The sequence below is a fragment of the Miscanthus floridulus genome, chromosome 13 (assembly GCF_019320115.1).
Source record: "Miscanthus floridulus cultivar M001 chromosome 13, ASM1932011v1, whole genome shotgun sequence".
NCBI lineage: Eukaryota > Viridiplantae > Streptophyta > Magnoliopsida > Poales > Poaceae > Miscanthus > Miscanthus floridulus.
Window position 1 is genome coordinate 77,103,317 of NC_089592.1, and position 13,047 is coordinate 77,116,363.

Sequence of the window (13,047 nt, forward strand, 5' to 3'; positions counted from 1 at the left end):
TAATTTGTTGTGAGGTTGCTTCCTTCTCCAGAAGTGGTGGCCTGCAGAGAAGAGCTATTTGAGTAACCAAACGAGACATAATCCAGTCTTACGAAAACAATGTAGTACATAATAAGCTACCTTAATGAATGAATCAAGATCTTGGTCCACTTTATTGGTGACACCCTTTTTACTTCTTATTGCTGCTCCTAGCATCTCTGAGGTTGTCATTCCAAACAAACATCAACTTTGTGTCAGTATATATGCCATGAAAAAATTAACAATATTTTAAATATTCTATATATACTTCTTTCTCGAGTTGAAGTGTTGCATTGTTATGAATTGCATCACATTCCAAAGATCTTCAAAATCAACAGGTCATTATATGCAAGTGGATGTCTTACCAAATTCGTTATTGGTTCCGAGCATCTTGGAACAGAAGTTGATCGTCTCTGTTACTGTCATCTCAGCATGGTGAAGATCATACTGGCTAACATACGCACACAGGTACTGCGGTGTTGATGAATTCATTTCTTCTCCATTGTACATGACCTTTCCTTTGAACTGTTAGGAATCATTGATCATTAAGAAAACACAATTTTGTTACTCAATGATGAACGTTAATTTGTATTTTCCTTTACTTGTTGAGAATAATACTTTTGAGAGAGACCTTGAGAAAATACCTTTTTTTTTTAAAAAAAAACTTGAAAAAAAATACTTTTGGTAGCATGTAGGTTTTGACGATGAACACAAGTGCAGGTGACTAATGTGTGTGTGTTTATAGAGGTTCAATCACATTTGAGTTAGTCTTATTGCGGCCACATGAAGTTCTTGGCCATGAAGTTTATTGAAAGTATGGACGAGGCAAGAATATTTGCAGATCAAAGATAGTACAGGATTCAAGTGCAAGCTTGGTGTTCGGATGTACTTGACATAGGGTGTAGGTCTTTGATTTTTATCTTTGTCCGTACAATTAAGGGTGTCAGCGGAAGCAGCTCTGCAACGGCTAAAGCCAGACCGGGTCGTTCAGATCACAACGCCCAGCGCGCACTCGTCACGTCTCCGCGCGCACTCACCGCGCCCACAACTGGATCACCGCGTCCACGCGGGCCCGGTCTCCAAGGCGCCCACGCTCCCGCTCTGTGCGCTCGCCCGCTCTCGCATGTATAGGCTTGGCCAAAGGCCACGGTTGTAATCTATATATGTACACGCCATATGATCAATAGAAGCTGTCCAGTTGATCAATACAACTCTACATGGTATCGGAGTCCACGGTTCTATCAGAGCATCCCTTCGCCACATCTTCTTCCGCTGTTCCAATGGCGCCCTCGTCCCACCACTTCGACTCCTCTTTGGATGACGACCTCTCCATCGCCCCCGCCGCCGCCTCTGCGATCCAGGGCATCTCCATCCGCCACCACGTCCCTGCCATCCTCGACATGGACGAGGGGAACTACGGGCAGTGGCGCCACTTCTTCAATTCCACCCTCGGCAAATTTGGGCTCAAGGGCCACGTTCGTTCCCCCACCCTGTCCCAGGAACGCGATGGTGAGTGGCGTAGGGTTGATTCCTGCGTCGTCAACTGGATCCTCGCCACCGTCTCCAAGGGCGTCTTCAACATCGTTCGCCACGATCGCCACAGCGCTTTCTCCTTGTGGCACGCCGTCGAAGGGTTGTTGCAGGACAACGAGCTGGAGTGCGCCGTGTACTTGGAGACCCAGCTACGCACCCTGCAGCAAGGCGACATGTCCATGAATGACTATTGCACCAAGTCGAGTCAGGTGCTCAACCTCCTCTGTGGCCTCAATCCCCAGTACCGCTAAGTCAAGCCGGTGATCACGTCCAAGTACCCACCGCACTCCTTCCAGAGCGCCTGCTCCTTCCTCATCCTCGAGGAGTTCAGCGCTCAGCATGACACCAACGCCAAAGCTGGCCAGGCCCTCGCCGTGACTCATGGCGACAACTCCAGCGGCTCTCCTATGTCCACACTCAATTCCGTCTGCCCATCATCGCCTTCCAGACAGACAATGGTCGGGAGTATGACTCTACCGCCATGCGTCTACGCCTCTCCTCTCTCGGCACGGACTGCGTCTATCCTGCCCCTATACTTCACAGCAGAACGGGAAGGCCGAGAGAATTCTATGAACTGTTAACGATTGTATTCGCACTATGTTAATTCATAGTGCAGCACCACTGGTGTTCTGGGCCGAAGTGCTAGCCACGGCGACCTACCTGATCAACCGTCGTCCATGCCGCATCATGGGCGCCACGACACCGTAGGCCATGCTCTTCGGCATGGCGCCCTCGTACGACGAGCTACGCGTTTTCGGATGCCTCTGCTTCCCCAACATGATCACCACATCGCCTCACAAGCTCGCCGCACGATCCACCACCTATGTCTTCATCAGGTACCCGGCTGACCACCGTGGCTATCGTTGCTATGAGCTAGCGATAGGTCAGGTCATCACATCGCGCCACGTGGTCTTCGATGAGTCCACCTACCCCTTCCGTGACTCCACCACGATCGCCGCTGCCGCATCGTCACCAGTGGCAGATGATCCGCAGCTCATGCAGATGGGGCCATGCCATGACTGCCGCGCACCGTCACCTGAGTCTGTCGCCATCACCGCCTCGCATCGACATTGATCTACCACAACATGCAAGGCGCGTGCCCACAGTGCGACACACCCATGCACCAATGCCAAATGGTGCAGACGGGGCATCATTTTCAACGCCAAGACCCACATCGGCACCAGCGCCCATGCCTAGATCACCCAATGTGCCGTCATCTGCCGCGATGTCACCCACTGCATCACCGTCCGTGACTCCATCGGCTACGGTGCCCGCGGTCGACACTGTAGTGCCGCCAGCACATGACGACGTACATCCTGGTCACCCGATGATTACTCATGCTCGGGCTGGGATCCACAAACCCAACCTGAAGTACACCATGGCGGCCTCAGCGACCATCTCTCCGATTCCCCAGAGTGTCCGCGGCGCAGTCAAGGACCCCAACTGGTATGCTGCCATGAAAAGCGAATTTGATGCGTTGCAGGCCAACAAGACCTAGACTCTCGTGCTACGACCACCCGATGCTCACGTCATCACCAGCAAATGGGTCTTCAAACACAAGATGAATCCCGACGGAACCCTAGAGCGATACAAGGCTCGATGGGTTGTTCGTGGGTTCAATCAGTGCCCCGGCATCGATTTCGGCGAGACATTCTCACTGGTAGTCAAGTCAGCCATGATCCGCACCGTTCTCACGCTCGTGGTGATGTACAACTGGCTGGCTCATCAACTCGACGTCTCCAATGCCTTCCTCCACGGCAACCTTCGTGAATGGGTGTACAGCCAACAACCAATCGGGTTCACCAATCCTCAGCGCCCGAACGATGTCTGCCTCTTGTCGCGGTCCCTCTACGGTCTTCGCCAAGCACCACGGGAGTGGTTCGAACGCTTCGTCGGGCACATCACCAGCTTGGGCTTCATCCAGTCGAAGGCAGACTCCTCCCTGTTCGTCTACCACCGCAACGGAGCCATGGCGTACCTGCTCCTATATGTCGACGACATGATCCCGTCGGCATCATCGGCGTCGCTCTTTCGCCATGTCATCGCTCGGCTACACGACACATTTGTCGTGAAGGACATGGGGCCAATTCGACATTTCCTCGGCATCAACGTTCGACGTACCAAAGATGGCTTCTTCCTCTCCCAGTCGACGTATGCCGAGGATCTCTTGGAGCGCGCCGGCATGGCCAACTGCAACCCCGTCGCCACACCTACGGACACCAAGCCAAAAGCATCTGCTGCTGACGGCAAGCTCATCGACAACGCCACCACTTACCGGAGCATCGCTGGCGCACTGCAATATCTGACGATCACATGTCCAGACATTGCGTATGTTGTGCAGCAGGTGTGCTTACACATGCACGCGCCGAGGGACGTGCACCAGACGATGATGAAACGCATCCTCTGGTATGTCAAAGGGATGACGAGCCTCGACATCCAACCACGCACCGCTCCTTCACCGATGATCACCGCCTACAACGACACCGACTGGGCTGGTTGTCCAGACACACGACATTTGACTTCAGGGTTTTGCGTCTTCCTCAACAATTCACTCATCTCGTGGTCATCCAAGCGACAAACCACAGTGTCAAGGTCGAGCGCTGAAGCTGAGTACCGTGCCATCGCCAACGCCATCTCCTAGTGCTCTTGGCTCCGACATCTTCTTGGCGAGCTCCTCTGCAAGGTTCCCTCAGTGACTGTGGCTTTCTGTGACAACATATCTTTAGTTTACATGTCTAGGAACCCTGTCCACCACCGGTGAACCAAGCACATTGAGCTAGACATCCACTTCGTCTAGGGGAAAGTGGCCATTGGAGAGCTTCGCGTCACGCACGTTCCCAGTGCGCGGCAACTCGCTAATGTGTTCACCAAAGGGCTGCCTTTAGCGCTGTTCTTGGACTTCAGAGACAGCTTCTCTGTCACCGCGCCCGACGTCGAGACTACGGGGGGGGGGGGGGGGGGGGGGGGGGTCAGCGGAAGCAGCTCTGCAACGGCTAAAGCCAGACCGGGTCGTTCGGATCACAATGCCCAGCGCGCACTCGTCGCGTCTCCACGCGCACTCGCCGCGCCCACAACTGGATCACCGCGTCCACGGGAGCCCGGTCTCCACGGCGCCTACACTCCCGCTCCGTGCGCTCGACCGCTCTCGCATGTACAGGCTTGGCCAAAGGCCACGATTGTAATCTATATATGTACACGCCATATGATCAATAGAAGTTGTCCAGTTGATCAATACAACTCTACAAAGGTGAACAACTTACTCAGCTTAAGTTAGAGAGACTCATGTCACTGGCAAGTGGGCTGTCAGTGGGCGTGATTGCAATCAAGGCACTTGCCATATAGTGTTTATGTATTTATTTTTATCTTTGTTCATACAATTAAGTGGAGCCGGTTACTCTAACTTAAGTTAGAGAGACTTGTGTCATTGGCAGCTGGGTCTGATTGCAGTGACACGAATCCCTCTAACTTAAGTTATAGGAGAAGAATCACCCCTATTAAGAGGGGTCAAGACTAGTAACTTGATGGGAGTTAAGTCGAGAGCATTAGGATACACACATGTGATGTTTTTTTTTGAAGAAACCACACATGTGGTATATTCTCACCAAGTTAGTGCAAAAGTGGTTCTATCGGATAGCCTTAAAGTTAGGGATCTCAAAAGAGTTGAATTAGATGAGATCAAACTTAAAACGTACTGGAAATATGTACCGGAGCATGCACCCCATGATTGGGACTCACCCAACAGATTATCCATTGGTACTATGCTCTATTCAATTTTGGCATGGCCACGGTGTTGAGTGGTCATCCTATGATCCGGTGTACTTGGGTGGCACTCAGCGGATCATCGAGTGAGGTTGTGACTTGACTGTGTCAAGAGGCCAAGGTATTAAAGTTCATTGCATGATCCGATGTGCTTGTGTAACCCTCGTTGGAGCACTTGGTGATGGTGTCCTCGACGGAGTGTTGAGCGGCCAAGACACTGATGAATGCTTGTGATCCTTTGGTGCCTGTGTGGCCCATGACATATCATCTAGCAAAGTATATTCAGGCACACTACTTTCTAACCCTTTGAAAACTGGCCTTAATACGATCATTGTACGATCATGTGTGTCTATGTGTCCTCAGTGCGGATCATCTAGGGATGTCCGCGTCTGCAGACTTTTTTCAATGGCTACCACACACACACATAGTATGATCAAATACTCTATGTATACTTGCATACTTAACATACATACTACTCTAAATGGTCTATATACACCCTAAATGTTAAGATACACAGAGAGTAGGTACACCCGGGACTAGAAAAGAATTTCCCTATGTGCGGGTGCGCGCGCGTGTGGGTGTGTGTGTGGGGTAGGGGGGGGGGGGTGTTGGGATTGAGCTACACATATGCCACCACCTTAACAGCCCGGTGAAGGGGTTTAGGGCATTTCAAGTTAATAGATTGTGAGTTGGGAGCGTGTACTTAGTGTACATCTGGTGTTTTTGGCTTGGTTCCATTGAGTATAAAGATTAAATACTAGTCACTATTGGTGTTTACCACCACCTAAACAGCCCGGTGAATGACTAGATAACTTTCCCGGTGGAGCTATTTTTCTTTTCTTTTGAGGCTCCTATATATGCTCGGTATGAAACCTGTTGATCCGGAGTTTAGAAGGGGTGTTCACTAATGGAAACTTGAGTCTTGGTAACTCAATGAAGCGTAACCAAGTCTTTGTGACTCTTTGGTGCTTCAATGTGGATTTGAGGCTAGTGGTAATTACCCGAGAACACATAAAAAATCTAGTTGTCTTTTTGTCTTTCCTCTCGTTCTTGCATTTCCATTCTTATTTAGTACTAGGATTATTTCTCTATGCTAGAGTGTGTTTAGTCATAGGCTTTAGATTCTCCTCAACCAAAGACCTTATTTTACTGTCATCATGACTAAAGACATGTTTAGCTTGATTGCACTAAGAACTTGATTTAGTGATCTTTATATATAGTCCTAGGTCTTAACTGTACAAGGGGTGAGTTGTTTGTGCATATGTTAAGGTTTTTGCGTAAAGTTTTTAGAGCCAAATTCACCTCCCTCTTTTAAGCCATTCGGTCCTTTCAATAGCAACAACCTACCTTCAAAGAAGAATCCAGTTTTCCTGCCAATGCTTTTAAGAAAGTTGTCTTCCCTGAACCAGGTGCTCCTAGAAGAAGTGTCATCCTGATATAATGGGATACAGAATTCAATATCCCAATAAAGAATGTTGACTAAATAACAGACTATCAAAATCGGATGTGCATTTTCTTGATCAAGAACTTTGTTTTGAGATAGAGCAGGGTGTTAGGATCTATGCCATTACTATGGCTGCTAGCGAAAAATGACATACCTTGACGGTCGAATGATCCCGCTTACTTCATTTATGATTCTGATAGGTCGTTTCCTTGTAACACAGATATGAGCACAAGTTGCTAATTCCTGAAAACAAAATGAACTTTTCATTTAGAAATATTCCCCCCCAAATATGACCTACCAACTTTGCATTGCAAAACAAATGCATGCATCGCATACACTTGTATTTTGGCTTGCTAAAGTACACAGCATCATAACAAGCTGCAGTATTATTTCCGTTCTGGATTTAACTACATGTTCACTACAAACTGGGCTAAGATGGTCTGCAGATTCACCGATCCTGTCTCGATTAACTTTTTATTTGGTGGCTGTACTACATTTGACTACATAAGTACTGTTGCAATTTTATTGTGCTCATTCCGCCAGCTCCAGCAGATGTAAAAAAAAAATGCTGCATAGTGCTGTGGCTTGTGCATAGTCCATGTATTCTTTTATTGTGCACTGTAATTTCTGAACTGTAGAAGCCTAGTTTTTGAAACACCATAGTCATTTATCTTACTGATGCTTAGGAGGTGGTACAAACCTGTGGCATGTTGAATGTTGATCCATAGGAGAAGGTAGTGTCAACTAAATTACACAACAAAGAAGCTCTCAGGTGGAAGGTTCGTGCACTCTAGTCTGGTCACTATAACACATTATGGTGATGTGCACAAGCCCCTGATGGGGGCTCTCCAAGGTGGAAGTATAAATAAAAAGGAGTTGACTTTAAGCGAATTTTTGGATGAGCACGGCAATTTCAATGGATTAGAGTTAGGGTGGAGATTGATGTATGATGACTTAAATCCTACTTTTACAAGGACTCAAGTATAAATAAAAAGGATGAGCACAGCGATTTCAAAGGATTAGACCTATTTGGACTTCTAATTTGGTTAGGATCTAAGTATAGAATTGTACTCCTGCTTGCATGCATGAGGGCTTTGGAGGAGACTATACAAACAATGGAATGAAGGGAATAAGCGTCAACCAAGCCAACAAAGTGTCTCGTCAAAGACTTGTAAGGAGCAATTGGAGCACTCAAGAGGATTAGGCTAGACATTTCTATTGCACTGATTCTTATATAGGGCGACAAAAAGAGGATCCTAAAGGGTCAAGTAGGGTCGTGAGAGAGCAACAATTTCTTGTAATCTTTGAAGTTGGACTCCCAAAGGGCAACTGTGCTCACTTTATTATTATGTCTGGTATTATTGCGCCACATATTGGAAGTTTTCACCAAGGTGAATCTGGTAGGATAACCACTTAGCTCAGTTAATAAAACTTAACTATGACATCACACTAACCGCTATATGTAGATATCATGCATCTGATTTTTAAGCTTGTGAATTTTATTTAATAACCTGTAACACAGTGAGATCAAGACCTGCAACTAAAAATTTAAAACTTGCTCAACTATATATCTATATCTATACACCTACGTGACTAACATGCCTACGTTATGTACTTGTGTTGCCATCCGACTCTCCGATCCGAATTCTCTCCGTTTTCTTTTTGCACTCGTCCTGTTCGTCACCGCTCGTGTAAAGCCTGCTCGCGAGCATTGTCGTCTGCGCTCGCCCCGGTCGTGCCCACTCGTGTCGCACTGTCGCCCCGCGCGTTCACGTCGCCTCACGGTGACGATTCATTGTGACTCCAGGCTTCCTCCACTTGCCTGCCTCATGATCTATCATTCGAGGCAACCATCTCCAACAACGCATTCTGACACCACCAAGAACCATATATATTCCGATTAGTCGTCAATGCTGATCGGCATTGCCCACTCGCCCTTGATCCGCAGGAGCGCAGGGACGAAGTCCCGCCGCCGCTGGTACCGACGTTAGTCAGTGAGTTCCATGCTCCAGGCGCCTTGATCCGCGGGAGGCCGGGATGCAAATCGGCAGCCACTCTGATCCAGGCGACAAGCGGAGAACGGTCGGCCAGGGCCGTACTGCATAACAAATCAATGTGAGCAGCGACACAGCTGCCTGACAAGCATCATCCATTCAGTTTTATTGATGCTATGGGAGCTAGCTAGCCAAAGCTGTCTGAAATTTTCAGTCAAAAACATGAACTTCAAACAAACGTAGGATCCACCACTAACCAAACTGAACCTCGCTCTCCTGCGCCCTCTTGCAAAACAGACCAAAGGTTCTCTCCGTAGCAAGCAGCTCCGCAGCCAGCTGCCATGCGGTACAAGTTAGTTTGTTGATGCTAGCTAGCTAAAGTTATTTGGCAAATTTCAGCCAACAACACCTTCAAACAACTCCCGTGCGTGTAATGACCAGATTCAACCTCTATGGTTCCAGTTAATAAATAAGTAAAGAGAAAAATAGAGAAGGTCTTAATGAATTTGAAAAATAGTTTAGGGTTCCTAATGCAAAATTGTTTATTACATTTAAAATTATTTTCTTGAAATGATTAAATCCGACACTGATATGCCTGGGACATTCGTGACCCTCGTGCAACGCACGGCCATGTATCTAGTATTTATAATAGTTACCATTACATACAATTAATATGTGCGTGGGTCGTGATTGATGTTTGGGACCCATACCGGAGTCTGAAGACTACCGGGTTAATTTGCTTAAACAAAAAAAAATTTAGGAGATAAACTTTCTTTTTAAGAGAGAAAATTTTAGATATGTTGGATCTAATTTTAATGTAAATCTAATGGACAAAAATTAAGGTTGGTAGGCGTGGGAATAGAAGGACGGCGATGGCAAAAAAATTGACGCGTTCGTTACCCATGCGGCATTGATGACGCAGTTGAGCAACGTCGGGACGGCGCGGCGGCCGACGAGGACGTCCGCCTCCACCGTCACCCTCTCGCACACGCAGGTATATTGACCATACCAAAGAATATCCAGAAGGATAAGACCGTGCGCGACAGAGGACAGCTGTCGGGGACCTAATACCGGGGTACCTAATGAGGTGGAATTAATAACCATTGAATGTTGACGCTTCCGGTCAGACAAGAACACTACTACACTTCTTGTCCGAACGATGGAATATTGGTTCCGCCTCGCCCGACCCCCAAGGGCTAAGACTCCGCCTCGTCCGACGGCTAAGGGCCAGCTTTGCCTCGCCCGACGTCCGAGGGCAGGCTCCGCCTCGCCCAACGTCCGAGGGCAGACTCCACCTCGCCCGACGGCTGGGGGCTAGCTTCTCCTCGCCCGACGTCCGAGGGCAGGCCCTGCCTCGCCTGACGGCTGAGGGCAGGCCTCGCCTCGCCTGACGTCTGAGGGCTGGCGACGCCTCGCCCGACGGCTAAGGGCGGGCTCCGCCTCACCCGACGACTGCATCCTGCTCCTTCATAAAGACGAGCACAGGGTACGACCGGACACTCGAGTCAACCGCAGTTCCGAGGGCCATGCCCTGTATGCCTGTAGAAAGGTACTGTCAGGATACGATGGGACGGGCGCTTTAGGCCCTTTCCGACCTGATAGAGCCCGAACAGTGTTGTAGGCGCCGACTTTTGTCCCACGGTATTGTAGGCACCACCATTAGCCCTCAGACACGGATACTAACACAAGCATACGACAACCACTATGATCCAAGACATAACTCACACCATCTATAGTGACGGATATATGGTCACTTCCCCGTCTACTCCCCGTAGGGTCACAGCTCAGCTCTCTGGCGCGCCACATCGTCCGCCGGTGTAGGATGGGACGCACCCACTTGCTGAATGAGGCCAGGGCACGGCCCTATGAGGATCAGCGAACACGCCATCCCTAACACGGTCTGTCATGTTAACAGGGCAGGCACAGGGGAAAAGAAAGACCCGGCTCCCTCGAAGGACCTTCTCTACCTTTGGTTTTTTCCTCTTTCTCCCATATGTAACCCCTGCTCCCCCCTTGGTCTATAAAAGGGAGTGCAGGGCACCCCACTAAGGGGAGGGATCGTTTTGATACGAAAGACGATGAATCGATTCCACACACAACACACAGTCAAGCAGCAGCCGAGCTCTTGGCGTCCTTTCGACCTTTCCATCAGAGACTTAGGACCTATCCCTCTCTCGACCGTTTGTACCCCCTACTACGAACCTTTTTCGGTACTAATAACACGAGCAGCAGCAAACTGGACGTAGGAACATTCTGTCCAAATTAGTATAAACCTTGTGTCCTTTAGTACACCATCCGAGCCTAACGCGCAACAATTATAAATTTACTAGCCGGTGTTTGTTTGAAACACCGACAGTTGGCGCGCCAGGTAGGGGCCTTTGCGCGTTCCAAATCAGGCTTCGGATGGCTAGCCATGCAATCAGCTGGGTCCCGGGCGCACACGTGCATTTTGATGACCTAGACTTCATCGTCACGGTGGGAGGAGAGTTGGCGTTGGCCCACATCGCCTTCCAATCTCTCCCCTCCATTGACTTCAACTACGGGAGGCTTGAGCGCTAGCCTAGCATCTCCCTTGGACCCCAGCCGTCTAGGGAGGACCCACGCCGCCTCACCCTCTCCTCGGAACACTCCGCACGGGGTGCCCCAATGGCGCTTTCGTTCGATCTCCGCAACGCCTCGGCGACCGTAAGCCACCTTGTGGCACAGCGGATGATCGAAAGCATCATAGAATCCCTCCACGGTCTCCTCGTGGAGGGGCTGGGGTCGGACTCTAGCTCTGACTCCAGCAGGGGGAGCCATCACCCCTCCCGAGAATGTTTCATGGCGGGTACCCCCGAGGGACACGTCAAAAGTGTCTCCGCGGATGAGGCTACCCCGACAGCCAACCTCGGTGATGGAACCAAAGGGGGGACAATGGCCCCACCTCACGTAGGGGTGGAGCAGCTGAGAGCCTGAAAGCGAGAGATAGACGAAGCCAGACAATAGCTTGTTCGAGAATACATGGAGGTCGATCGGGAGATCGAACGCCGCGGAGACGGTGGGCGTGCACGCGCCGTGGCCCGTGACGTAAACCAAAGGATCATCGCCGATGATGATACCCTTTCTCACTTCGCTCGGGCAAGCCAGAACATCACCGCCACAACGGCCTTGCTTCATGGCCTTCCAGAGGCCGCAATACCAGAGGATCGTTGGGCCCACCGCAAAAGTCACACGTTGCTTGAGTGTGCGGCGGCGCAGCAGGCGGAGAGCTCATTGTCTCGGCGACGCGAGCTCGACACCAGCCAGCGCACGCCCTTGGTGCGTCCTGCCAGGGATGCATCAGTCCACCAATCACCACAAGGTGGCAGGCAGCGCACCGCGACCCAAATACATCAGCGTTGAAAGGATCAAGATGCCCAAGAGGGGGGTGTGAATTGGGCTAATTCTAAATTCTTTGCAATAATTAAACTCTACGGTTAGCCCAATTAACCCCTTGTGCCTAGAAAGTGTTTCTAATGATCTAACGCACAAAAGTTTAGCACCCTAAGTTCCAATCCTACTCTAGCATAGCAATTCTAGGAATTTAAATGACAAGAATTGAATTGCTCAAAGTAAAGAGAGAAGGAGGAACGCGACGATGTTTTGCCGAGGTATCAGAGAGTCGCCACTCCCCACTAGTCCTCGTTGGAGCACCCGCACAAGGGTGTAGCTCCCCCTTGATCCGTGCAAGGATCAAGTGCTCTCTATGGGTTGATTCTTTGACTCCCCGTCACGGTGAATCACCCACAACCGCTCACAACTTGAGTTGGGTCATCCACAAGCTCTTTGGATGATCACCAAGCTCCCAATCACCACCAAGCCATCTGGTGATGGCGATCACCAAGAGTAACAAGCACGAACTCTCACTTGACCATGACAAGCCTAATAAGAAGGGTGGATGCACACTTTGCTACTCTTGATCTCACTAATGAGGGCTCTCTTTGGGATTCTCAAATCTTAATCACCTCACTAGGACCTTGCTCTTCTTGGCACTCTCAAAGGTGTTTCTCAGCTATTGGAATGAGCAAAAGTACCCCCACATGAATGGAGGTGGTATTTATAACACCGACTGAAAAACGAACCATTATGTGCCTCTATGGGGTGACCGGACGCTCCGATCATGTTGACTGGACGCTCCGGTAAGTACACCCCAAACTCCAGTGTTTAAAGTGTGACCGGACGCTGGGCAGCGTCCATCAGCACTGACCGGACGCATCCGATCGCGATTTTCCCTCTCTAGAACCTTACTGGAGTCGACCGGATGCTGGCCCTTAGCGTCCG

At 49.7% G+C, this 13,047-nt stretch overlaps 2 protein-coding genes across 2 annotated transcripts; both read left to right on the forward strand.

Annotated features, from left to right (window-relative positions):
• Positions 1-1,298: 1,298 nt before the first annotated feature.
• On the forward strand, positions 1,299-1,802 carry LOC136500082 (uncharacterized). The gene has a single exon (XM_066495500.1). The coding sequence runs from the start codon at positions 1,299-1,301 to the stop codon at positions 1,800-1,802; it is 504 nt and encodes a 167-aa protein (XP_066351597.1).
• Positions 1,803-3,226: 1,424 nt separating this feature from the next.
• Positions 3,227-4,192, forward strand: LOC136500083 (uncharacterized mitochondrial protein AtMg00810-like). Its single transcript, XM_066495501.1, has one exon. It carries the CDS (start codon positions 3,227-3,229, stop codon positions 4,190-4,192), a length of 966 nt encoding a protein of 321 aa, XP_066351598.1.
• Positions 4,193-13,047: the final 8,855 nt, after the last annotated feature.